The sequence below is a fragment of the Molossus molossus genome, unplaced genomic scaffold (genome assembly GCF_014108415.1).
Source record: "Molossus molossus isolate mMolMol1 unplaced genomic scaffold, mMolMol1.p scaffold_m16_p_14, whole genome shotgun sequence".
Classification (NCBI taxonomy): domain Eukaryota; kingdom Metazoa; phylum Chordata; class Mammalia; order Chiroptera; family Molossidae; genus Molossus; species Molossus molossus.
The window spans coordinates 215,596-237,798 of NW_023425349.1; the positions used below are offsets into that span (position 1 = coordinate 215,596).

At 62.0% G+C, this 22,203-nt stretch overlaps 1 protein-coding gene across 2 annotated transcripts in view; it reads left to right on the forward strand.

Annotated features, from left to right (window-relative positions):
* The window catches only part of NACC2 (NACC family member 2), a 61,463-nt gene that overhangs the window by 22,518 nt on the left and 16,742 nt on the right, over positions 1–22,203 (forward strand). The window contains exons 1-2 of one of the 2 annotated variants that reach the window (XM_036261709.1): positions 9,221–9,273; positions 10,264–11,205. In XM_036261709.1, the coding sequence (XP_036117602.1) occupies positions 10,320–11,205 (886 nt within the window). In that variant the 5' untranslated portion in view covers positions 9,221–9,273; positions 10,264–10,319. Of the gene's footprint in view, positions 1–9,220; positions 9,274–10,263; positions 11,206–22,203 lie in introns of those variants that run through there. The other variant, XM_036261710.1, reaches the window with a different exon arrangement.

Sequence of the window (22,203 nt, forward strand, 5' to 3'; positions counted from 1 at the left end):
GACTTGGCTGGCAACCGGAACAAGAACAGGCTGTGTGTGTGTGTGGGGGGATAACAATACAGGCAGGGAAGGCGGAGGCCTGTGCCTCTCTGGTCCACTGCGGAGAGCAGACTGGGGGCTGAGCTGACGGCCTGAGCTGCCGCCACAGGTGAGTCTCTGGGCACCTGTCGAGACGTCCCTGCCCCTGAACACACACAGGTGAGCGTGTGCCGGGGGTGGAGTGAGCTCTGAGCAAAGGGGCCGGCAAGCAGGACGTCGGCGGGGAGGGCAGACTCCAGGGTACTGGTCAGGTTAGACCTAAACCTGGACTCTGCCCACGGGGGGCTGTCCGTCCCATAGGGGGGGCGTCTGTTCGTCTGTTCCATGGGGGGAGCTGGGCAGAGCCCGAGGACGTGAGTCGGGGTGGTCCTCAGGACAGTGGCTGGGCCGGGCAACCCCATGGGTGCGGGTCAGGCCCTGCGTCCCTGTGATGCAGAGGGGACAGCGGTGGACACCTTTAGTCCTAAATGTGTGGTAACTCCCGGAACACAGCCCACCGTCCGTCCGGAAGTGGTGTCTGTAGCTCGTGAGCGTGCTCCCTGCCCAGCCTGCCTGCTCGTCCGGAGCCTGGCCGGGCCCTCTGTCCAGCCGTCTGACCGGCAGCCTGTGTCTGTGCCCAGCGCTCTCCTGTCTCCTCATTGGTCTGCTGACTTCAGAGTGAGGCCAGCCCCTCCCCACCACCCCTCCTGTGGCTGAACCCCGGCTGACCCCCAGGGCAGGCCCCCGTAAGCAGGGCCCTGGAGCTGAGCCTCCGCCTGGGCTCTGCAGGCCAAGGGGAAAGCGTCTGAGTGACCTCAGTGCCCAGTGCGCGGAGCTGCGGGCAGCGGGTCCGAGTGGCTGGAGGTGGATGAGACCAGCTCCCGTGTGCCCGGGGTCAGAGCACCCACCCCACTGGGCAGCAGGGACCCCCCTGGCTTGCGTGACGTCCACGGGCCTCCGCAAGCCTCCGGGCAGGGGAGGACCCCGCCCCCGACAGTCCAGGAGGGGCCGAGCCAGCCCAGCAGGGGCTCCAGGGGCAGCACACACGTGCCGCCCCACCCTGTCTCTCCGCGCGTGTCAGGCTGGCTGGGCTGGGTGGCCCTCAGGATGCAGGGGAGGCTCCATGTGGGGCCGGCGATGCCTGGGTCCGTGCACAGTGGACACCTGCGGTGGGGAGGGCCGGGGAGGGCTGGCGAGGGCCTGTGCGCGCACGTCTCCAGCCTTGGTGCCCACCCAGCTGCATTGGGAGTGTGCTGGCGTCCTGACTGTACCTCTGAGGTGTGGTGAGCAAGAGTGGGCCTGGGCCTGATCCTGGGGGCCCCATGGCGGTCTTTCACCCCCTCACCTGGGCTGACCCGTGGGTCCTGGGGTCCTGGTTATTTCTGGGGTGAGCACTGAGCCCCTCGGTCCTGGGCAAATGTGCTGTCCGGTCCCCTCCCCCTGCTTCTGTTTCTGGAGAGTCCAGGGGTCTGCAGCCCCCACCGCCGTGATGGGGAGCTACGGGGAACAGCACGGGTGGAGCTGGGGAGGGAGGATCCCCATACTGGCCTGGTGCCCCCTACCCTGCCCGGTGGCCTCTGGGGGAGGAGAGGGGCTGCCCTCAGCTGGACCCGCTGTTGGCACCTGGGCCAGAGCCAGGTGCTGCACCTCTGGTCCTTACTTCTTATATCAGTGATTATCTTTTATGGCCTCTGATCCCCGTGAGCGGGGCTCCCCCGCCCCCGCCCCCTCCTTAACACAGTGCACCAGGGCTTTGGGGAGATGGGGCTTGTGGTTAAGATTCTCACGCTGCAGCACGAGGACAATTATGTGTAGCTTTTACTCGGCCCCCAGGATTCTTACTGCATTATCCGTATTTCCTTTAATTTGTGGGATTTCTAGTAAATGGGCTTAAAAATAGGTCTGGGCACGTTGCCAGGCAGATGCGGGCAGCAGGCAGACATCGCTGCCTCTCTCTCAAGGCAGAGTGGGGTAACCCCGTGTCACTCGGGCCGGTGCCTCCTGCGGGTCCCCCGAGGCGGCCCTGCCACTGCGCCCCAGGAGGAGCAGGTGTGGCGGCCCCGTGCCTGACGGGATGGGACGCACCTGGCCCTGGCGGTGGGGCCAGGGGCAGGGCCCTGCGGGGTCCGTCCGAGGGGTGGGTGGAGGCGGGCACCTCCTGGGCCCGCGGGTGGTGCTTTGCCTCGGGTGGCCCTGGAGTCCAGCTGCTCTGAGACCTGGGTCAGCGTCACCGCGGGTCCTGGATGCCCCTCTGGACAGGCCAGTCCCTGCCAGGGGGTGGCCCGCACGTGGCCAGGGAGCCAGGAACTGGGCACCTGTGCGCGGTGGGTGGCTGGGGTCCCAAGGGGGAGAAGCCACTGGGAGAAGATGGCCGCAGGGGGAGGGGTGCCGGCGTCTTTGAGGTGCTGTGGGCGTCTCCCCCCTCGCTTGTCTCTCACTTGAGGGCCAACACGGGTGTGGCGGGTGTGGCCTGGGACCCTGCAGCCCCGCTCCGGGCCAGGTGGGACTCCAGCCACCAGGGAAGGGGGGTGGGGGCTGAGGTGCCGTGGCCCCATCTTGGCGTCATCGCCCCCACACCAGCGGCTGATTTAGTGTTTGTGTGTCTGCCTGATTTACATTAGATTTTTAAGCATAATTAGAAATGCAGGGAGCTTTGTGTCTTACCTCGACTATTTATGGCAGGATATGCAGATGGGAGAGAGATGAATATTAATGAGGGAGTTGTGCCGAGTGGATGTCTGGTAATGAGCTGAGTGACCAGCACCGGCCTGACACACCCCCACCCCCTGCACCCAGGGCCCCGGGGTGGCTTCCAGGACCACTACCTTCAGCTGCTCTGGGACCCCGCAGGCCGGGCAGAAGGGGGAGCCTGCCGTGTGGGCCCACGGGGCTCGCTCCCCCAGTTCAGCCTGGGCAGCCCGTGGTCAGGGCCAGCCCTCCACTGCGTCCCCCCACACAGGGGTTGAGGGGAGACCCTGTCTCAGCGATGAGGCAGGAGGAGGTGCCGTCTGCATGCAGAGTGGAGCTGGCTTTTTAAGTTATTAAATTGTGCCCCAGGGAGACACTCTTCAGGCCTACGTTATTTAAATTACAAATACGGCGAGAGATTGTCAGCTCTGCTCAAAACACCGCTTAATTCTCCGGAAACCTTCTGGAATGGTTTCCTGGCTCTGCTGGTGCGTGGACCCCGTGGGGCTCGGGGCTCGAGGCTCGAGGAAGGGGGCTGGGGGCGCCGGTGGAGCGTGGCTGTTTCTCCGGGTCGCCCCATGTTTGTTTGGCCCCACCCCCACACTCAAGTCAATATTTGGTGGCAGGCGGGCAGTGTGAGCTGGCTGTCTCCCCTCAGCCTGGCCACAGAGACCACAGGCGAGACCCTCGGGGAGCTCCCTGCAGGCCACGTGCTGTGGGACACAGGTCCGCCATCCGCTCCCCCCTCAGCCTGGCCACAGAGACCCCAACGCGACACTTAGGGAGCTTCTGCAGGCCACGTGCCGTGGGACACAGGTCCGCCGTCCCCGCTGACCAGGTGTCCCCCAGCTTGCTCCCGGCCCCAGGCCCTGTGGCTGGGGTCCGATGGGGCCTGGCTGTGGGTGGCCTGCCGGGGGCCCTGGGCCCTGGTGGGCTGGGGTTGGGGCGCTGGACGGGGAGCCCCTGTGGCTGTCTCCTCTGTGTGGCGGGGAAGGCTTGATAAGCACATCTCGGCCTTTGCAGATGTTGGCTGCCTGCCTCCTGTTTGGGGAAAAGCACCCAGGCAGACATTTGCAGTTGAATCCAGCTTTTAAGCTTCAGGCTGGTCCAGGCTGTGGTCTGGGGTGGAGGCTGCCCAGGTGCTTGGCCCAGGCGCTCACCTCTGCCTCAGGCTGGGACACCGTGAGCCAGGGCAGGGTCTCGGAGGTGGGCCCCAGCCGGGACTGCTTGCCCGGGATGTTTCAGAGGCCGGTGTGGCCCCTCCTCTGCCCAGGGCACTCCAGAGCAGCCAGCTCAGAGGCAGGGGCAGAACTGTGCTCTGCAGCAGTGTTGGCTGCTCCTGTGCCCTGGGGGTCTGTCCTCCAGGACCCTGGGTGTTGAAGGTAGGAAGGCAAGGAGGGTGGTGACCGGGTGCCGTCCTGGCCCTGAGCTCAGCAGGAATCTCTCTGTGCCTCAGTTGCTTTGTCTGCACCCAACTGGAGGGGGTGGGGTTCTAGGGACCGAGGGGTTTCTGGCAGCTGAGACCCTGCCCAGGAGCCTGCTCCTGCTGCCCAGCGCTGTCGGGGCAGCTGGCCCTCCTTCAGCCGGGAGGCCAGGCCCGCGGGGGCCTGGCTCTGCTCTGTGGTGTATTAAAAGTTTAATGCAGACCTGAAGCCTGAACCAGTTGGTGCCTTGCCCAGCCCCCAGCGCCCTGGCACGCCTGAGCTGGGCCACCTCCATGCAGATGGCACCTTGACCCCCAAAGGGCCACCTCCCGCGGCTCCCCGCCCTGCTGTGTCCGTGGTGGGTGATGACGTGACCGTGAGCTCCCCTCCTGCAGGCCTGTGCCTGCAGCCTGCACTGTGCTGGGGAAGCAAGGCCGTTGCTCTGCAGAGGTCAGTCCGAAGTGAGCCCGGCAGCCTGCACGCAGCAGCCTGGCCGCGTTCCTGAGGCCGGCGTGCTGACTCAGGCCGCCCGGTGGCCTCGGGCTCGCGGACCCTGGAGCCCCTTGACTTCTGGGAGGAGTCCTTGTAGCTGGGCTGGCTGCTGAGAGGACGGGCTTGGCCGCCAGGGAGGGGCTGCCCGGGACAGGCCCGCAGAACGTGGGGGTGGCGAGGGGCTCCCTTCTCCCTGCCAGGGTGCTTCCTTCCCGGTGTGCCCGCCTCCTCCTCCCCCCGCTGTGGGTGTTTAATGGCCCTGCGTTTGCCGGGTCCAGACCTCTTATTAGATTGGCAAAATTAAATCCTGCAAAATCATTTTATTTAATTTAATTTATCTCGCCTCCCGTTCCTGTGCTGGTAGTGATCTCGCAGAAATTAAACCGTGCGTTCCTGAGCCTTGCGGTGCCCTCGCCCCAGGAAGTGGTTCAGAACCTGGGTGGGCAGGGCGTGGGGAGCATTGGGCCGGTCCCGTTGGGCTTCTGTGGGCCTTGGGCTGGTCTGATCCCTCAGCCTGTGTGGGCTCATGTGTGTGCCTGTGTGCTCATTTGTGTGTGTGCATGTGCACGTATGTTCACATGTGCGTGAGTGCTCATGTTTGTGCTCGTATGTGTGCACGTGTGTGTGTGTGTGTGTGTGTGTGTGTGTGTGTGTGCGCACCACTCCTGGGCCAGCACCCTGTCCCCTTCTTGGAGGGACAACAGCAGTCTGCTGGGGCAGGGGGAGCTCTGGCTGACACCCCAGGGCCTGGGTCCTTGCTGCCCAGAAGGAGGGTCCACAGAAGGACCCCTGGCCCTGGCCGCCCACATTTTCTCATCCTGGGAGAGGTATTGGAGTCCGCATGGGGTGCCCCCCAGGCTGGCACAGCTGTGGGTGCTGGACTCTGGCTTTGTGGTGTCAGCAGGGGTTCCCAAAGGGGGCTCCGTTCTGAAGGGTGTTCTCGGGAGGGTTCCATGGTGCAGTGGCTGTGAGGACGGCCACATCGAACCTGGTTAGGGACCTCTGCCTGGCTCTTTCCAGCTTCTGTAAGCAAAGGGCCCAGCCGAGCTCCTGTGGAGGGAGACAGAATAGGGGGTGTTACCGGGGAAGCAGGGGCGCAAGGTGGTCCCGGCCGGGCTGGGCCCTACCGGCAGGGAGAGGTGAGGAGGTGCCTCCCTTCCTGGCAGATGGCCGTCCCTGCCACCGGCGGCTGCTCAGGGCCCCGGCCCCTCCTCTCTGGCTGCTGCACAGGGGTCGGCCCTGGGCACGTAAACCAAGCCTTTATTTTATTCTTTTCTCCTAAAGTTCAGCTTTGTTCCTGCCCCAGCCGAGGCTTCTAAGAAAGCAACCTAAAACCAGCTCGGGTCGGGCTCCCATGGGCCGGGCCTCGGGCGCCAGCCTCGCCCGCACAGGTGGCATGAGGACACGGCGGCAGTGGTGCCAGTTGTCCTCGGTCCCCGGGGACCCAGACACCCGTCACCTTCCAGGGGAATAATGGTCCCTTCTCTGGGCAAGTGGTCTGGCCCCAGCCCCGGGGTGCGGGCCCCTGAAATACAGGCCGAGGCCGGCGGGGAGGAGTGACAGACGCCCCCTGGACCGTCACCCGCCCACCCAGGTCACGGCAGGTGACGGCGCACCTGGGGCAGCGTGTACCTTGCTCCATGAGGGTTTTGCTAAGGCCTCCCCTGGACCCCACGTGACCCTGAGGGTGCAGCTGACCTCCACTGACAGGTGAGCTTGTAGGTGCTGTTGGCTTGAGGCCACAGGATGTGGGATGCTGTCTCTGGGGCTGGGCCTGGCGTGGGGGGTGCCCAGTGGACCCGCGTTGGAAGGGACAGGTGCCAAGGCCTTTCCGCCATCCCCACTCTCCAGTAGGGACCCAGCCCCGGGCCACCTTTGCTAGCTTCTCTGCACCCCAGCCAGGCTGGGTGCCCCTCCCTCACTATAACACAAGATCCCCCACCCCGGTCTGGCTCAGGTGACTCCATTTCAGTCTCTGGGAGGCTCTCAGTGGTGAGCCCTGTGGGTCTGTAAAGAGGCTATTTGGCGCACACACACACACATATACACACACACATATACAATATACACATGCATGCACACACATACACATATGTATACTCATACCCACGTACACACATACACATGCACACACACACGTATACATGTGCACACACACACACACGTGCACACACATACACATGTACAATATACACATGCATACACATACACACATATACAATATACTAATGCGCACACACATGCACATACCTGCACATACATACGCACATGCATACACACATGCACATGCACATGTACACACACACCACCACCCTGCACTGTGCTGTGTGTGGTTGGCCAGCACAGCCCCTCTCCTCTTCCTCTTGCTGACCATGCCCAGCATTGGGTTAAAAGCTCCATAGACACTGGGCAGAGGGCCCCACTGGCTGAGCTCATGAGTGCATCTGGGCAGCTTCCCGGAGGAGGTGGCCGGACGCAGGGCCTGAAGGCCACGGTGGCTCTGCACTGCCCTCGGCTGGGGCATGGCTCTGGAGGAGAGGCCCTGTGAGGGCAGGGGCAGGCTGTGTCCTGGGCCCGGGCCCCGTCCTGCACCCAGGCAGGGTTGCACCCACCCTCCCCTCCTGGTTACAGGCCCTGCTGTTCCTCAGTCTCTGGGTGTCCTGTTTCCCAGCGTGGCCCTCTTTGTGGCTGGGTGGACACGTGGGGCCCCCAAGCCCCATCTTAAGGCCCCAGGACAGGGAGCCACCAGGGTGACACAGCCCAGGCCAGGGCCTGCTGGCTTCTGGCAGGAGCTCCCCAGGGCGGGCGTCCTGGTGTGGATCAGCTGGCCGGCCAGGCGCCCTGTGCAGACCCAGGCCTGGTGGGTGCAGGGCCTCCGCCAGGGCCTGTGCTCTGAAGCCTGGCCCACGGTCGACAGGCTGGCCCTGGCCCCTCCGCTCGGCCTGCCCAGGCCACACGAACTCAGGCTGTCTCCCCCGCCCAGGTCCAGGTGAGGAAGGGCCCAGGTTTGGGCTCACAGCCCGCCAGCGGGCGAGGCCCTCCAGGACCCCACGCTGGCAGGTGCGGAGGTGCCGGTTTGCAGTGTGTTGAGGGTTTGAGCCGCCTCCCGGCTGGTGCAGTCCCTGGCCGCTCAGGCGGCCGAGGGGGGACGTTTCTGCCAGTGCCCACTCGCAGTCCCTGTCCGGTGTGACCCGCCAGTTGTCTGAGCCCCGTGTGGGAGGCTCAGATTCTCCGAGGAGCCTCTCCCGGCCTCTGCTCCTGGCTGTTCCCCTCACCTGGGTTTCCTCCCGCCCCCGTTCAGCTGCTTTCTATCTGGTCTGGAAGCGGAGCCCACAGTGTGTGGGTGGCGCTCTCTGGGTGCGGGGGGGTGGGGGGGAGGAAAGGTGCTGTGTGTCCCCCGCCCCCCATCACCAGGGTTAACCCTCAGGGGATGGCGGTCACTGCAGGGACCAGACCTCGGCCATTCCGCTTGGACCTGTCCCGTCTCAAGGGCTGCGTACGCTCTTAGGGCCGCCGTGGGTGGTGCGTGGGGACGCTGAGGCTTCAGCCTAGAAGGAGGTGCCCCTGCTCTGGGGCAAGATAAGCTGTGCACAGAGCACCCCTATCCCCAGGAAAGGCTCGGGGAGCTTGGACACTGGCCACCTGGGCAGCCCGGCCCACTTCGCTAACTGTGGAGGTGGGTCCTTGCTGACATCTGCAAGGGGCAGGCCCGTGGGCGCCGGCTGGCCTTTGGAGGCCCCTGGTTGCCTCAGTCCCTCTGCTGTAAACCCTGGTCCAGGTGGAGGTTGAAGGGCAGGGTGGCTACCCCAGGCCAGTGGGGCGGGTGGGCTGGACTTGCAGGAGAAGCAGGAAGGGGGCGCTGGGGCCCTTGGGGCGCTGGGGGGCAGGGACGCTAGCCGTGGCCTCCCCGTCGATTCTGGGCCTCTCCTCTGGCCCTGGCTCTCCAGTTCCTGCCTCGGTCTCTCTTCTACCCCTGCTCCTCCCTCTGGCCCCCTCCCTCGCCCAGCTCCTGCCCTGGCTGCCCCGCCCGGCCCCTCGGCGGGGGCTCTGCAGACTGTTTGGAATAGTTTAAATGCTTTGACACCGGGGCTGTGCTGGACGGCAGGGCGGCCGTTTACTGGGCGATTCATATGCAAAACTGCCCGATAAATTTCCAGGCGGCCTCTGGCCGCGGCACCCGAGCACTTCCCGCGTACGGTACAGTATTTCTGCCATCTTTGTTTGCATTGCAGTGAGTCATCAAAAGTCTGTCTTGTACCAACACCCGGGGCCGCGCATTCCTCTGGAACCAACACCGCGCTGTTTCCAAAGCCGGGCTGGGAGCTGGCATTTACTCCAGCTCCCAAATCAAAGGCAGCTATTCATTCCCGGGAGCTGCCTGGAGGTCCGTCTGCATCCGGCCTCTTCATTTAGATGCTGTGCGCTGCCCGGGAGAGCCCGGCTGGGTGCAGCTGAGCCGCGGCCGCCCAGCCCGCCGCCGCGCTGCCCCCTCCCCCTCCCCCTCCTCCGGGCTCGCTCGCCCTCCCCGCCCCAAGGGCTCCCGCTCCGCTTGCTGCATTCTCGGAGCAGCTGGCGGCTGCGGGCGCTCGGGCGAGCCTGCCCCTGCCAGGCTAAGCGGGCAGCGCAGGGCCACCGGCAGCAGCGGCCAAAGGTAGGTCTCCCCCGCTGGCTGGCAACTTCTCCGCAGTGGGGGCGCCGCGGGCCCTCCCCCGGCGGCTGCCCACCTGCCCAACTCTGTCGCGGTCCGCCTGGGGCACTCCGCCCTCACTCTGCCCCCTCTGTCCGGCTCCTCGAGCCTCTGCGGCCACCGGCACTTCCCTCCCGCGGGACAGAGCGGCCTTTGTGTGGTTCGGGCTGCGCGGAGTTGAGTCGGCGCCCGGTGCGGCCGGTCCGTCCCAGCCCCCCTTGGAATCGGGCACAGGATCAACAGTGCCAGAGCCCCATCCCAGCCCTGGGGCGCCCCTGCCCTGTCTCCCCATGACCCCTGTAGTCACCTAGGCTTGGACCAAGCCAGTGGGGATTGGCCCGTGTTGGGAGCTGGGGGGCCGGGGGGCTGAGCTAGTGCCGGTGGGGTTGCGACAGGCAGCTTGGGACCGAGCCCCTCTGGCCCCGGAGCCCCCTCTGCGGGACCTGGAGGGGCAGCCGCCGGAGCTGTGGAGTTCTCCCAGCCGCTCACTTCCCTGGGCGCCCCCACCCCGTCTCTGCCCTGCTGCCCTGAGAAAAAAGAGGAAGAACAGCCCAGAAACCCCGGCTCGGGGAAAGACCCCCTGTGGCGCGGGGTGGGCTGCCCCCCGCGGGTTCCGGCCCCTCCCTGGGGAGAGGCGCTGAGGGGCTTCTTGCTGCTAACTTTCCTGGGAAAAGTCTCGTGAGCGGCTGCCCTCGCCCTCCCAGCCGCGGGCCGATGCCCTGCTGGGCCTCTCCTGCCTTCTGCTGGGACGGGGTCTCCACCGAGGGCTCAGTCTCTCCCGGGAAGGAGTCGGGCCTCTGGCGTCCTGTGCAGCTCTGAGCCCTGGCGGGGAGGTCGCCCCAAGACCTCTGCCGGTTCTGGCTGGAGGGTTCTGCATGGAGCTGCTGGCAGGGGGTGTGCGTGTTTCGGGGGGTGGCGCGGAGCTGACCGGTGCCCCCTGCCCTCTCCCCACAGATGTGCCCGCTCGGGCGGCTCCCACGCCGAGTCTGAGGCCCCGCCAGCCCGCCGCCATGTCTCAGATGCTGCACATCGAGATCCCCAACTTCGGGAGCACGGTGCTGGGCTGTCTCAATGAGCAGCGCCTGCTGGGCCTCTACTGCGATGTGTCCATCGTGGTCAAGGGCCAGGCCTTCAAAGCCCACCGGGCCGTGCTGGCCGCCAGCAGCCTCTACTTCCGCGACCTGTTCAGCGGCAACAGCAAGAGCGCCTTCGAGCTGCCGGGCACGGTGCCGCCCGCCTGCTTCCAGCAGATCCTGTCCTTCTGCTACACGGGCCGGCTGACCATGGCGGCCAGCGAGCAGCTCGTGGTCATGTACACGGCCGGCTTCCTGCAGATCCAGCACATTGTGGAGCGCGGCACCGACCTCATGTTCAAGGTGAGCTCGCCCCACTGCGACTCGCAGACCACCGTGATGGAGGACGCCAGCTCGGAGCCCCAGAGCCCCTGCAACCAGCTGCCGCCGGCCGCCCCCGGGCCCCCCTACGTCGTGTCCCCTTCCGTGCCCATCCCTCTGCTGACCCGCGTGAAGCACGAAGCCACGGAGCTGCCGCCAGCGGCCGGTCCGGGCCTGGCGCCCAAGCGCCCGCTGGAGTCTGGGCCCCGGGACGGCGCGGCGGTGGCGGCGGGCACGGCGGTGGCGGCCGGCGCGACCCCTCTCAAGCTGCCCCGGGTCTCCTACTACGGGGTGCCCAGCCTGGCCACCCTCATCCCCAGCATCCAGCAGGTGCCCTACTCCCAGGGGGAGCGGACCAGCCCGGGCGCCAGCAGCCTGCCCACCACCGACAGCCCCACCTCCTACCACAACGAGGAGGACGAGGAGGACGACGAGGCCTATGACACCATGGTGGAGGAGCAGTACAGCCAGATGTACGTCAAGGCCACCGGCAGCTACGCAGGTAACGCACCGTGGCCTGTGGGGGCGCCGCGGTAACCCCGACCCTTCCCTGTGGCCCTCGCAGCCTGCTGGGGAGCCGGGGAGGCCGCAGACTGGAGGTGCAGAGGGCAGCACCCCACCCAGACGGCAGGAGCTGGTGGGCGCTGAGACCCGGTAGGACGGGCCCTGGATCGGTCCTGCAGGGCCGCAGCCGAGGACTTTAAATTTGATCCGAGATGAGAGGCCGCAGGAAGGTGTTTAGCTGAGCAGACCCACTGGGAGCTGGTGTAGCATGCAGGAGTGTCCTGTCCCCCGGGACAGATGAAGAGACTGGGGGCCCCAGTGGGCCCAGGACACGGTGTGACCCAAGCCGGCCCCTCACCTGCCCCAAGCCTGTGTCCCAGCTGTGACAGCCCGGCGGGTCTGTGCCCCTTAGCCCTTCCTCCACCCCCTGGGTCTCGCCCCTCGTTGAGGCCAGAGATCTCCCCGCACCCATCCCATGTGCCACCACCTCCTTGCGCCCAGCACCAAGGCACAGGCCAGAAAACGCCTGTAGAACTGAGTGAGCTGCCCCCAGCTTTAGGGGGCTCCCCCACTGGGGACCTGCACACCCGAGAAGCCTGTGCTGTGGGCTGCGTCACATCCCTGGAAAAGGCTCACGACTTGTTCCGCAGAGGGTCCCGTCATTGGGGCCCAGATCGGGTGTCCCCCTGCTCTCTGTGTTCCCCGAAAACTGGCTGTGTGCCTGGGCCCGCTGCCTGCCCTGATCTGCATGCGGGGCCCGTGTCCAGCGCCCTGGAACCAGACACAGGCCAGCGGGAAGCGACGCCCAGAGCTGGGGCCCCAAGGGGCAGCCGGAGGCTCTTTCTTGCCCCTGTTGCCTGTGTCCTCGTGCCCCCATGGGACAGCCGCCGCCACCCCTCCTCTCTCCCTCCTCTGGGGGGCTCCTCTGTCAGCCCCGGGGGCCAGGGCAGAGGGAGCGGGGCCCTTGGGACAGCTGGGTCCCAGGAGCCGGCGGGCTGGGGCTGGCTCTGGGCTCTGGGGATGGCTTTTCCCTGGAACTCGCCACTTCACTTCAGTGTACGTTGGCACGAGTCCCGCTGCGTCGTGGCTCGCAGACCACCTCGGCCGGACTTGTTTGTCCTGTCGGTGGGAGGCAGGCTGTGTTCCCAGTCCCAGGACACCTGTGGGGAGTGGCCTGACCCTTCTGAGGGCCCGTGGGCCTCAGGCCTCGCGGGGACGTCTGGGAACCAGCCTGTGCAGACGGAGCTGGGGGAAGGCCGCATAGCGCCCCCGACCGGGCAGCTCCAGGCAGACCCCGCGTCCCTGAGGACTCCCTGTCGTGCCAGCTGCATGGTGCTGAGTGGGGGTCAGGGACCTGGGGGCGCACCCACTGATGCCCGTGGCGGAACATGTCTCCGGGATCCTCCCTGCAAGCGCCCACCGCAGCCAGGGTGGCCTCGGGCCGTGGCAGGTTCGGGAGAGGGAAGCACCTGCCCCTCCGGCTGCAGGGTCCCAGAGCCCCCTCTGCACCTGGACAGTGGTCCGTCTGTGTCCTTGGGGTTCTGCAGGGGCAGTGGGATGGGGCCAGGGAGGCCAGGCTGGGGTTGCAGGCTGAGCTGTCCCGTGGCCTTGTATCTGGGCCTTCCGCCCCCAGGACTCAGACAAGGGTGTGAGTCCACTGTGGCCAGGGCCCCGCGGCCATCAGGCCCCCCTGGTCCCGCCCCCCTGGGGTGCTGGGAAGCTGGGAGGCCAGAGGGGGCAGGGTATGGGGGCCAGTCCTGCCTCCAGCCGGCCCAGGATGCTTTGGTCTGGGTTTTCTCCTCGGTGAGCCCATAAGTGGGGCAGGGAGGGGGGGTGTGATTTCTTGGTTAAAATCTAGGTTATTGGCAGTGACGTCGCTGGCATCACTGGGTGCTGGGCATGCTGGGAAGAGGGTGTTGGGGGAGGGGGCCGTGGGGATATGTGGGCAGGGGGGGCCTGTCCCCGTAGACTGCTGCCCTCAGGTGCTGGCCCTCTTACCCAGTTCCCTCTGTGCCTTGGCCTGGCCAGGTCTGGGGCCATCCTCACACCCCCTCTGGTGGCCGAGCAGCCCGCTGCCCCCAGCCGGGGTCCCCGATGAGGAGTGGGCGAGCTCTGTAGGGACCCTTGGGAGTCCCTTCTCCTTCCCGGCCTCAGTTTCCCTCCCTGCCAAGGGTCAGGTTGGGTCTTTGACCAGCACCCACTGCAGGAAGCGTGGACAGGGACCCGTCTGCACCCTCACTCTCTTGGGGACCAGTTAGCAGTGCCAGTGTGGCCAGCCTCTCGCTTTGGAGAAGAAAGACTTAAACATGGCAGGTAAAGCCAGCTGCCATTGGACCCCAGCAGCCCCGGGCGCTTCCCACCTGTCCCCTGTGTGGCTCCGTGTCCCCGAGTCAGCCCTCCAGCCATTGGTGGGCCACCACAGCCACGTGGCCAGGCCACGTCGAAGGACGGTCCTTCTAACTCGTTGGTGTCAGAAGTGATGCCACAGGAAGGCCCTGGCAGGGAGAGGGGAGTTGATGGGGCCGAGTGGGCCTCCCCACCCCAACTCAGCGCCACTCCCCCCCGCAGGGCCTAGCTTGGGGCCCAGCCCCCTCTGGGGCTTAGGTCAGCCCCTGCTGCCGCTCCTGGGGCGCGAGAGCTGGGGGGGTCTGCAGGCCAAGGGGGTCAGTATTGGTTCTGGGGTGGGTGGGCATGGGGGGCAGGCACACTGGTGCAGTAGGGATCGGCCCCTGTGCTCTCTGCTCCCTGGACACGTCTGTGCCCGCAGGCCAGGCAGTGGTGATGAGAGGGGCCGGCCCTGCCCTCACCCTGGGGAGACAGGCAGCTAATAGGGCCCTGAACAGGGATCGGATCATGGCTGGGTGGCCCCTGTCACCCCAGCCAACGGTGGCAACTAGGCCAGGCCAGCCGCCTCTCGGCCCCCTGGGGAGTGGGCCTGGGTGGGATGAGTTTGGCACCACCCTGGGTCCCTGCCCTGTTCCGTGTGAGGAGGCCCCCTCCTGCGTCTGACCACCTTTCACTCCGCGGTGCCCGGCCCGGACCGCAGGCGGGGCCCCCCAGCCCTGCTCAGGCAGATGTTTGAACTACAGGCAGACGTGGCCCCCTGAGGACGTGAGACAGACACGTCTGCCTCCCTCTTTAGAAACAGCCACGGGAACCCTGTCCTGACGGTGGGGCTCCATGGGGGTGCGCTGCTGGTGGCCCAGGAGCTGGTGCCCTGCGTGATCTTGCTTCTGCCCTCAGGGGACAGTGCTTCCCAGGTCTTCCCACTGGCCTCTGGGAGCCTCTGCGTGCCCGGCAGCCGGGGTCTCCACACGGCACACACGGGGAGCTCGTCTGTGCCCGGTCTGCCCTGTGCTGTGTGCTGCAGCGGTGAGCCCCTGAGCTCCTGGCCAGGCCCCTCTCTCGCCCCCTAGGAGGTCAGCGCTGCTGCTCCCACCTGGTGGATACGGCCAAGGCTCAGCGCTGGCCCGTGGCCCCCCAGCAGGGCCTGCTCAGCCAGGGGATCCTGTTGGAGGTCGAGAACTCAGGGGCGGTGGGTTGGGGTCCCACAGAGAAGGTGGGGTTTGTTCTTGAACCGCCCTCACCACCCGACACTGCCTCCCGGCCTGGGCCAGGGGTCACACTGTTAGAGCCTGGCTGCTGGGGGGCCCGGGAGCAGGAGTGTATTTGTCCCTGGCCTGGCTCGGGGGGGACCCAAGCAGACGGGGCCATGTGGAGTCTGGGGTGGGGACGAAACTTCCCTTTAAAGTAACACCTGGGCCCTGGCCGGTTTGGCTCAGCGGTTAGAGCGTCGGCCTGCGGTCCAGAGAGACCCGGGTTCGGTTCCCACTAAGGGCACGTACTTCGGTTGCAGTTTGTCCCCGGCCCTGGTTGGTTGTGCGGGTGGCAGCCACTCACTGTGTCCCTTTCATGTCGATGTTTCTCTCTCTCTCTCTCTTCTCTCTCTCTCCCGCTCTATCTGAACAGAAAATGGGGGAAAAAAGGTCCTTGGGTGAGGATAATAAAGTAACACGCGGCAGCCCCTCTGGGTGAAGGAGGTGCAGTCCCTCTGTGTCCTTCCCCCCAGGCTCCCAGGAGGCTGGGCCTCGGCCTCTGCAGGCAGGGTCAGGTGCTCAAGCTTCTGGGTAAGTTTGCATTTAGCCCTCAACCCCCTGAACGCCCTGAGTTCTTAGACCAATTTATCGAGTGTGACGTACACACTGCGGTGCAGCCAGTGTAACACGAACCCGTGTGAGCCCTAGAGGGGGCGCCATCGGCCCAGTCGGGGAGAACCTATCTGTGGCCAGAGGCGTCATGCCCTGGCCAGCCCCTTCCCGCCCTTGAGGATCTGCGTTCCCTCACTCGGGTCTGTTGGCGGCTCTGGACCATGCGTAAGCGGGGTCTGGCTTCTGTCATCCGTGAGCACCTCCCTGATGGCGGTGCCTCTTCCCCCTCTGTTTAAGGCAGTGTTTACACGCAGTGCAAGGTGCCAGTTTCCACGGTGCTGGTGGTGCTTTGGTGATAGTGATCAACCGGCATCCGAGTCAGTCAAGACACATGCTTGGCTTCCCTGGAAAGTTTCCCGGGCCCTCCCCACCCGCCCTGTGTCCCCCCCACCTGCCCTGTGTCTCCTCCATTTCTGCTGCTGTAGCCTTTTGTAGCTCTCTTTAAGTGAGCTCATACAGAACAGTCTCATGTCTCCCTTTCTTCAGTGACCCTGTCCTGAGATTCACCTTGTGGGTCCTTGGTGCTCTTGGTGGCCCACACTTCTGTGGATATACCATCGGCGGCAGACGTGGGTGGCTTCCACGGGGCCACTGTCACCACCGCCATGTGCTCCACAGTGCGGGGCTGCCGAGACCATCCGTGTGCAGGGGATGTTGCTGGGTCGCCCAGCAGGTGCATGTCTAACCCCTGGCTGCCAAGCAGGCCCCTGGTTCTCTTTTCTTTTTAATCATGAAAGAGGTTTGAATTTTATCAGATGTTTCCTCTTCATCTGTGTAATTGACGGTGCGGGTTTTCTCCTTAATTGTACTAAGGTGGTGAATTGCATCAGTCAATTTTCAACTACTGAACCATCCTTGCATTCCTGGGACAAGCCGCACTTGGCCACTGTGTATATAAGAGTATTTGTGCTGCTGGGTTCAGTTGGTTAATGTTTTCTTAAGGAATTCTGCGTCTGTGTTCATGAAGGTTACTTACCTGGGGTTTTCTTACGTTGTCTCCATCTGGTTCTGGTGTCAGGACGTGGCTGACCTTGGTTCCCTTCTCCTTTATTTCTGGAAGATGGTGTCACTTTGGTGTCCTTCTTTCTTATGTGTTTCGTGGAATTGATTCGCCAGTGAGTTCACTTCTGTTGTTCATTGTGGGAAGCTGTTTTTGTAAAGAATTTTAGAGCAAAAGGAAGGGAGAGGAAGAGAGACAAACATGGATGTGAGAGCGACACATGGGTCAGCCGCCTCCTGCTCGCCCCCTGCTGGGGATCAAGCCCACAAGCCCAGCTTGTGCCCTGACTGGGAATCGAACTGGCAGCCTTTCTGTGCCTGGGATGACGCCCAGCCACCCGAGCCACATGGGCCAGGGTGATTGTGGGAAGTTTTTCATGGCAAACCGTGTTACTGTAGATACAGAACGACGTGGATTTCTTGTTTATCTTGCTCCAGCCACGTGTCTTTCATGAACTTTGTCCATTCTGATCTGCTTCCAGTTTCCGTGCCTCCAGTGCTCCGTGGCCGTGGCTGTTCCCATCTCGTCACGTTGCCCACCTGTGACCTAAAGCGCGTTCCTCACAGAAGCCCATAGAGCAGATTCGCATGTCTGTTCGGGCTGACAGTCTTTTCTTAGCACTCTTTAGACCATTTACATCCTACATGATCTTCGATGGAGTGAGATGCAAGTCTGTGTCTGGCCGTTGCCATCTGTGTGCCTCTGTTCTCTCTTCTGCAGCACTTACTGGATTGAATTTTTTCTGCTGTTCCTGCAGCCCCCATAATGGTCGCACCCCTTTAAGCTTCAGCGTCCACGCTTGCCTTCTTGGCTTATCCCGAGGTTCTTTCTCAACCCTATCGCACCGTGTAACTTAAGACCCTTCAGACATGTCCCCCCGCCCCGCCCCCGGTCCCCCGTCCTTTGTGGTTATCTTACATTTCACTTCTTCGTGTGCTATAAGCCTTATCATATGTTGTTATTTTTACTTACAGCTAGTCATCCTTGTACCGTTTTTAGTTGCTTTTAACATTTAAATTTTTTTCCCTTTATTGATTTTAGAGAGAGAAGTCAGGGGGGGAGAGAGAGAGAAATATCGATGGGAGAGAACATGGATTGGCCACCTCCTGCATGCCCCCCACTGGAGATCGGGCCCACAATCTGAGCATGTACCATGATCAGGAATCAAACTGGTGACCTCTTAGTGCGGGGTCGACCTCAACCACTGAGCCACACTGGCCAGAGGCTTTTCACATTTAAATACAGTAAAAGGTATCCGGTCCTCTGAGGCCCATAGTTACATGATTACCTCCACTCACAAGATACAGAACAGTGTCGTCAGCTGGAGAGGCCCCTCCTCCGCCCCCTGCAGCCGTTTCTTCCCTCCTGCTACCTCCCGCGTCCACTGCTCTGGTGCCTGTCACTTAGATGGAGTCAGACAGCATGTGGCCTTTCGTGTCAGAAAGCGTTTAATTCCATTCATGTCGTGTGAATTCGTAGTTTATTCTTTTTTTTTATTGCCGAGTCGTACTCCATTGTATGGCTGCACCGCTGTTTATTCGCCAGTCAAAGGATATTTAGGTTGTTTCTAGCTTTTCATAATTACGAACTAATTTGCTACAAGCATCCGTGTGCAGGTTTTCGCATACACTTCCGTTTTCATCCCCCTGAAGTAACCTAGGAGTGAGCTTGCAGGTCACATTGCAAGTGTGTATATGTCTGTATGAGGGGGGCCGGAGGAGGGAAGAGATAAACCAGAGAACTTACGCGTATAAGCATAACCAATGGACACAGACAACAATGCTTGGGGGGGCGGGGCGGGAATGGGAGGAAGCTGTCAATGGGAGGAAAAAGGAGAAACATCTGTAACAAAAATACATTTAAAAAAAAAAGACCAGCCACACATGAGCGTTCCAGTTGTCCCTTGTTCTTGTCAACACTTGGTTTTGTTTTTTTATTTTTAGGCCATTCTCACGGTGGTGGTATTTCATGGTGCTGCTGTCTTTCTGTCTTGTCCAGATGAGCATCTTCCATGTTTTTGTTTGCCGCTGTATACCTGCTCTGGTCCAGGGCCTCTTCGAGTCGTTTGAGTATTGAGTATTGTCTAGTATTATGCATTCTTGATATACGACAGATCAAAATCCTAGGTTGGACGTGTGACTCGTCAACATTTTCTTCCAGACCACAGTTGTCTGTTTATTCTCTTAATAGTATCTTTTATGCCCTGGCCAGTTTGGCTCAGCAGTTAGAGGGTCGGCCTGTGGTCCAGAAAGACCCGGGTTCGGTTCCCCCTAAGGGCACGTACCTCAGTTGCAGTTTGTCCCCGGCCCTGGTTGGGTCGTGCGGGAGGCAGCCACTCGATGTGTCCCTTTTACGTCGATGTTTCTCTCTCTCTCTCTCTTCCTCTCTCTCCCTCCTACTCTGTCTGAACAAAAAATGGAGAAATGTCCTTGGGTGAGAATAAAAAAAAATAGTGTCTTTTATAGACATTTTTGAAATTTTGATGAGGTTAAATGATCACTTATTTCTCTTATAGATCATGCTGTGATGTTCTATTTAGGTCTTTACCTAACAAGATTAAAGGATTTTTTTCCTGTGTTCTCTTTTAGATATTTTATGATTTAGGTTACATTTAATCTATGGCTCATTTTGAGTTAATTTTTGTGTAAGGTGTAAGGTGTTCTATTTTTTTATATATATATTTTTTTTCCCTTTATTGATTCTACAGGGAGAGGGAGAGAGAGATAGAAACATGGATGAGAGAGAACATTGATTGGCTGCCTTTTGCATGCCCCCCACTGGGCATCAGGCCCACAACCTGGGCACATGCCCTGACTGGGAATCGAACCGGTGACACCTCTTAGTGCAGGGTTGATGCTCAACCACTGAGCCACACCAGCCAGACAAGGTTCTGTTTTTTTATGTGGATGTCCAATTTTCTTTGGAACACATTTATTTATTATCAATACCTTTTGTTAATCCTCACTCAGGGAATATGTTTCCATTGATTTTTTGTTTGTTTAAGAGAGGGAGGGAGGGAGGGAGGGAGAGAGGGAGGGAAACATTGATGTGAGAGAGGCACATCACTTGATTGCTTTCTGCACGACCCTTTGGTCCTTGGTCTGGTGCTCCAGGGGTGGGGAACCTTTTTTTGCCGGGAGCCATTTGGATATTTATAACATTCTTGGACCACACAAAATTATCAGCTTAAAAATTAGCCTCTTATGTTTGGTCAGGTCATTTGGTCAGGCTGTGGTGTGAGCTGGTACTGATTCTGCAGGTCGGACAGGGCTCTTTTGAAGACATTTAAAATATGAAGAAGAGTCCTGGCCAGTTTGGCTCAGCGGTTAGAGCGTCTGCCTGCGGTCCGGAGAGACCCGGGTTCGGTTCCCGCTAAGGGCATGTACTTCGGTTGCAGTTTGTCCCCGGCCCTGGTTGGTCGTGCGGGTGGCAGCCACTCGATGTGTCCCTTCACATCGATGTTTCTCTCTCTCCCTCCCACTCTATCTATACAAAAAAATGGAAAAATATCCTCGGGTGAGGATTAAAAAAATAAATAAATAAAATAAAATATGAAGAAGAGTCCAGCCGGTGTGGCTCAGTCGTTGGGCCTTGACCCTGCACCAAGAGGTCACCAGTTCGATTCCCGGTCAGGGCACATGCCCAGGCTGTGGGCCAGGTCCCCAGTGGGGGGCGTGCAGGAGGCGACCAATCGGTGTTTCTATCTCTCTCACCCTCTCTCTTCCTCTCTCTAAAACCAATCAATCAATAAAAAATTTTAAAAATATTTTTAAAAAACCCACTTTGATTTGAGTTGTTTCCGAGTTACAGAAATGTTCCGGTTGAGGCCAGGGACTCCCGTGTGCCCCTCACGGGCTCGCTGGTGAGAACGCGCCACGCGCACCTCGTTCTTTCTCGCCGTACGCACAGGTGTTTCTCTGAACCGTTCCGAGCAGGTAGTCTGCCCGCCACCCCCGAGCGCCGAGCGTGTCTTACAAATGCCTTTCTTCCTTAGGCACAGTGTTCGGAACCGGAGACGTCCAGCCCGGCCGGTGTGGCTCGGTTGGCCGGGCGCCATCCTGTGCCCCAAAGCGTTGCCCGTTTGATTCCCGGTCAGGGCAGGTGCCTGGTTTGCGGGCTCGATCCCCAGTTGAGGGTGTGCAGGAGGCAGCCGATGGATGTTTCTGTCTCAAAATGATGTTTTTCTCTCCCTCCTCTCCCTCTCCCTCTAAAATCAGTAAAAACATATTTTTAAAAACTCCCGACGCTGGATTTGCACTGTTATGTGATGCCCGGTCCACGTTTAAATCCGCTGACTGTCGCCCGTTAATGCGTGTTTTAGACCCAGTATTGAATTCAGAATCGCACCTGCTCTTTGGTGACTGTCCCCGGCCCCCTTATTCTGGGGCAGTCCCCAGCCTCCGTCCTGCAGGACACTCCTTCCTGCTGAGCACGAAGTGCTGAGGCCCTTGTAGTGTCCCTCTGCGTGGGTCTGCCCGGTTCTGCCTCGTGACTCGCGGGTCCTGCGTTCCAGCTTGACCGTCGTATCAGGAGGCACAGTGACCTCTGCCAGGTCGAGTTACTGTTCTCCCTTTGCAAGGAGAGACGGCCTCCCAGCCCCGCCCTCCGTGCCGTGGCCCAGCCCTCCGCGCTATTGGCCCTCCTGTGAGCGAGCGCTTCCCTGTGCCCCCCGCTTCTCCCCTCCCTTCGTGTGTCTCTGTTACTTACTCAGAGTCAGTACAGAGGTTATGTCCTAAAGCCCCAGGCTCGGCCTCCTGTCCCGCCCCGGGACCTCGGCTGTTCTGCTTGTGGGGAGTGGGGCTTAGCAGCCAAGGTCTCGGGGTGAGTCTGCTCCTTGCTGCTGGGGTGTCTGTGTTTAGGAGTCAGAGCTAAGAATGCCTGTGTTTAATGGTCACGAGTTCACGCCGCACCTAGAGTCTTACACAGCAGCACCAGCCTCCTGCCCCCCGTCTGGGTCACGCCTGCTCTGTCCTCTGACCGCCGAGACCCCGCTCCCGTTTTCTCACGGAAGGTGTTGACTTCTGTCGTCGTCTGGGATTGATTCTTTGGTGTGTGAGGTGGGCTCTGTCTAGGTTTGCTTTTCCCAACGGACCCACCGCTTTCTGTCAGAGGCCACCGTCCCCACGCCACTGCGCGGTGTCCCCGCTGTGGACCTGGTGTGTACACGTGCGCCTTCCACAGAGCTCCACTGTGGGCCTCTGCCTGCATCCCGTGCGCTCCTGGTTTCGTGTGGCGGGGCCTCTGCCTGCCTACCGCGTGCTCCTGGTTCCATGTGGCGGGGCCTCTGCCTGCGTCGCCTCTGCCTGCGTCCCGCGCGCTCCTGGTTCCGTGTGGCGGGGCCTCTGCCTGCATCCCGCGCGCTCCTGGTTCCGTGTGGCGGGGCCTCTGCCCGCGTCCCACGCGCTCCTGGTTCCGTGTGACGGGGCCTCTGCCCGCGTACTGCGTGCTCCTGGTTCCGTGTGGCGGGGCCTCTGCCCGCGTACCGCGTGCGCTCCTGGTTCCGTGTGGCGGGGCCTCTGCCCGCGTCCCACGCGCTCCTGGTTCCGTGTGGCGGGGCCTCTGCCCGCGTACCGCGTGCTCCTGGTTCCGTGTGGCGGGGCCTCTGCCCGCGTACCGCGTGCTCCTGGTTCCATGTGGCGGGGTTTCTCGGGGTGGCTGCCTTGCTTGGCTCCTGTTGGCATCTGCCTTTCAGAGTCGCTTTGTTTGGCTCCGCACAGGTCCAGGGGTCGGCCGCACTGGTGGTCCCGTGTCTGGGGGAGCTGGTTCTAGAAGAGCAGGTGTGTCCCCC